The following is a 4254-nucleotide window of genomic DNA, read 5'->3' on the forward strand; positions in this document are numbered from 1 at the left end:
CAAAATTGATTTTCAATGATTAAAATAGTATTTTGAATAATTTTTTGAACTTGCAAATGTGATTTTAACAATGTTAAAATCATTCTCAAACATACTTAAATATTCTAGCTTATATATATCTTTAGCTGAAATGACTATGTTGAAAAACTACTATGATTGTATTAGGTTCAACTCCAAGATTAACACAAGATAAAAGTTTAGATATCTTTTGCATGATTGAAAAAAGCTATTGTAATTTTTTCACTTTTATAATTCAATAATGGGAAGATGAAGATTCAAACTCCTTGAATTTTATTTTGTAGTAGATGTATATATGACTTCTTATCTTTTTCTTTTTTTTTTTTTTTTTTTTACAATAATGCATATATGACATATCTCTTTGAGTTTTGTTTCGGTTTGTGATTGATTTAAGAAACTTTATTTTCATGAACTAACAAGACAAATCTATTTAATTCTTCAAATATGGTGGAGATTACGAACCTTTAACCTCGAAGTTGTTAACGATACAAGATTTGATTTAGAAAATTCCAAATATAATTCTCTAATTTTCTTTTCCCTTGTGTTTTAGTCACCTTCTTCCCTTGATGTTCCATTAATGAGAGGCTGGTCTTGATTCTTCTCCACCACCCTCACTCCCTCTGCACATCTAAGCACATTTGCCTGTTTAATCATCAAAAAACCAAACCATTTATCATTAAAAGAAAATCTTAGTTGTATCTATTTTGAATCATTTTTCCAAGACCTTTTTTTTTAAAACTATTTATGTGGGAATAGAAAGCTGAAGTTAATGTGTCCTTTTCCCTTTTACAAATCTAAAGGCTATCTTATTTTCTTTCATTAACAACCTAGAAAAAGAAAATGAAATACCATCTAAATGTTCACTTTTGGGACAATAAGGTTTCTTTATAAATTAACAATTTTCAATAATTTCCTAATTTATTTTCAACAAATCTTTTTTAATCAAAGTTTGACAAACTAAACTTTATGGTAACTAAAATCAATTTTTCTTTCCTTTTTATACTTAGTACTAACATCTTTAACCCAAAAGAGAGAGAAAAAAACTTGTTTTGGCAATGATTTTGCGTTGGGGTTTGTGTTTTTAGGACAATGTTTTGGAAGTTATTTTTTCTATTATTTTCAGAATAATTCAAAACCAACTTTGATAATATAAAATTATATTCAAAAATATAAAATTAAATATTAAATTAATATTAGAAGTGATTAATTGTATGTTTTGGAGTGATTTAGAATATAGTAAAAATGATTTTAACAAACTTCAAAATCACTCCAAAATATAAACTTATATCTTATAAAATACTTCTTTTAAGTTATAAGTTATACCTCCATTTTCTTTTTCACTATCTACCCATTTTAAAAATCTTAAGAAAACTTATAAAAAAATTAAAAATTAAAAATCTCGACAAAATATTAAAGAAAAAATGCGTATTTCTAAGAACTATTTCTTAATTATCAAAGTTGAATTTGATTTCAAAAAGTGAATGTGAAAGTAAAGGAGGAAACATTATAAAATAAACAAAAGAATATAATCTGAATTTTTCTTTTGTAATGGCTTGAATATTGTATTAAAATGGTTAACAAATGAAACCTTAAATACCTGATCTTCGGTAATCTCGACCGAAAACCCGTCAACGATGAGAAAAGACGAAATTTTTCTGTAACTTCCGGGCTCCAACCACCTCCCCAGAATCTCATCGTGTTTTCTACTCAGATACAGATCAAGCTCATCTACCCCTTCCCCAGATCTTCATACCAAAAATAATATCAAATTAAAAAAAATGTTAGAAAATTAAAAACTTGTTTTTTTTTTAATAAAAAGAACCGATTTTAGATTGTTGTCCAACACTTTTACTAACCGATCAGCCCGAAGACGTTCATATTCAGGATCATAGTTCATGAAAACGAAGTAACATTCGCCGCCGCATCCGCCACCGCCACCGCCGCCTTGTTCGTGTCCACCATCGTATCTGTTCTCCTGCATTGTGGCTTTCTTCTCGGTTTCCGGCAAAGATTTAGAAAATATGGAGCTATTTAATGCATGAACTAAAACCATCACCAGACAAATATATATATATATAATATTTCCTTTTTTCTTCAATATATATAATGATTAAAGTACAATTTAATTAGGGTCGGTTGGATATATACTTGTTTAAAAATATAAAGTTTAATTTTGGTTAGTGAGGGGGAGGGCATCGAGTTCCCAAAAAATTCAAATGATTAAAGAAAGTTTTTTTGCTTTTCTTTTTTTTTTTTTTTTTAAAATTGACATTTTGCTAGGGGTTTTGATCATCTTCTAGGGTTTCGTGTGTTCATGAACTTGAAATTTCTTAAGTTAAGAGCAAATTGAAAAATAATGGAAAAATATTAGGTTTATTTATGCATTTTCCCCCCTTTATTTTATTACTATTATTATTTTTAATATGAAGGGTCAAACCCTAATCAACCATTAATTAATTAAAGTGGAAAAAAGACCCCACATATTTCAAGATATATGGAATATTTGGATCTCTACGTTAATTATTGCTGTACTTTTAAGTTTGGATGGATAGATTTCTTTTTATATTTTATTTAGATCGTTTTGTATGTTAAAAATGTTGACTTTTTGTACAAATTCTATAACTTTAATTGCTCTCATTATTGTCATGATAGTAAATACACTTTGTATATTTAGAAAATTTGAATTTAAGCACATTCAAACGGTCTCAAAATAGGGGGTCCATGATGTAGAAGTCTAACCCAAAAAAAAAAAAAAAAAAAAAAAAAAACTATAAATGAAGGTAAAAAAAAAAAAATTCACAACTTCATCTATTAACTAATTTATTACATTACAATTGCCCTCTACAAGTTTTCATGTTTTGAAATCGATCCTAAATCTTTACTTACTTCTGGTTTGAATAGATAACAACATAAATAGAATGTAGCATCCTTTGAAATGTTATATTCTAACTAATTAGAATATTCACTTAACCCAGTTATATCACCTTGACTTTGTACCAAAATTCTTAGGTGGAAAAGTATGATTTCAAGGCTGACCTTTTAGTAAATATATTATATGAACTTGATCTCGAATATTATAATTATAATAATAAATTTTAGTTCTTAGACCAAGATGTGTAGGTAGTTTTTCTAGATTGATTTCCATTTAAGATATCATTCATAATCTAAAACATTTTTCTTCTTTGGATAATATTTTTACCGTCTCTATTGTTGTTTTTTTTTTTTTTTTATAATATCTCTGCATATTAATTTTTGAACTAACTCTACAAAATTATTAATAATAAGAATGTTACATTCTATTATATTGATTTAAAGGCATAAAAACTTAAAGTCTAAGAAGATTTTAAAACTTATTTGTCAAGTTTGCATGTCTAAACGAGTGACAACAAATAATTCTCTTGCTTGAACTCTGAAATTAATTTTAAAAACCTATACGAGTAAATGTGAATGTAAAAGTAACATGTAAATAAACAAAAATATGTAAAATGTAATGTGAATATAAAAATTATGTGCAAAAAATGAACGATATTTCTTTAATCGAATGTTCTTGAGATTGAAAAATAAATCTCAAAAAGAAGGAAAAAAAGTCTAAAACTGTCCAGTCTTGTTGCTATAAAAAATATTGTTTGATTATTTTTCTTTATATGACTTGGGCTTTAAAAGCTCATTAGAGATGAAAAACACATACAAAAATTTGAAATAAAATATTGCAAATAGTAAGAATCAAACTTCTATTTACTACCATCCAAACAACATCACACACCCAACAAGCCAACTCCATTTTTGTTACTTATCTTGAACTTTTATATACATATTAATATATATTACTTTATAATTTATATTAAAAATAGAAAAGAAAGATAAACTGAGGGGGGACACGTGCCTTGCTTAGCTCCTATGTGACTCCGTCCATGTCGATGATTTGGTTCATTAAGAGTTTATTAATATCTTGATGTGTGACAATTTTGATTAACTTTTTTATCTTGTTAATAAAGATCAGTCCTCTCTTATTTCTTTGTAATTGTGTTTAATTTGTAACCTTCGTAAGAAAAAAAAAAGAAAAAAGAAAGAAAAACATTTCTATCATTTAAGTTCGAGAAATTGTTCAAATTCATCCTTAAATTATTGTTTTGGCAGTTAATTACATGATAGTATGTGTTTGCATTGTATTCCTTTGTCAATTTCTAATGACTAATAAATTTCTGAAGAGAGTTTTCATTTTCTTACTTCTCTTAA

General features: G+C 26.5%; 1 protein-coding gene across 1 annotated transcript; it reads right to left on the bottom strand.

The window, feature by feature from the left end:
* Positions 1-431: 431 nt before the first annotated feature.
* On the bottom strand, positions 432-2160 carry LOC120069570 (uncharacterized). The gene is made up of 3 exons (XM_039021363.2): positions 1875-2160; positions 1616-1763; positions 432-660 (listed from the first exon to the last, which is right to left on the bottom strand). The coding sequence occupies exons 1-3, from the start codon at positions 2069-2071 to the stop codon at positions 565-567; spliced, it is 441 nt and encodes a 146-aa protein (XP_038877291.1). The 5' UTR covers positions 2072-2160; the 3' UTR covers positions 432-564.
* Between the last annotated feature and the right edge of the window lie 2094 nt (positions 2161-4254).

The sequence above is a fragment of the Benincasa hispida genome, chromosome 1, assembly GCF_027475165.1.
Source record: "Benincasa hispida cultivar pf3 chromosome 1, pf3_genome.v1.1, whole genome shotgun sequence".
Classification (NCBI taxonomy): domain Eukaryota; kingdom Viridiplantae; phylum Streptophyta; class Magnoliopsida; order Cucurbitales; family Cucurbitaceae; genus Benincasa; species Benincasa hispida.

Bases quoted from the DNA above. Each gene is read 5' to 3' on its own strand.
- LOC120069570 (XM_039021363.2), bottom strand. From the start codon at position 2,071: ATGGTTTTAGTTCATGCATTAAATAGCTCCATATTTTCTAAATCTTTG. The intron at 1,764-1,874 runs GTTAGTAAAAGT...TTTGGTATGAAG, and splicing joins GAACGTCTTCGGGCTGATCG to ATCTGGGGAAGGGGTAGATG. The intron at 661-1,615 runs GTATTTAAGGTT...ATGATTAAACAG, and splicing joins TCGAGATTACCGAAGATCAG to GCAAATGTGCTTAGATGTGC.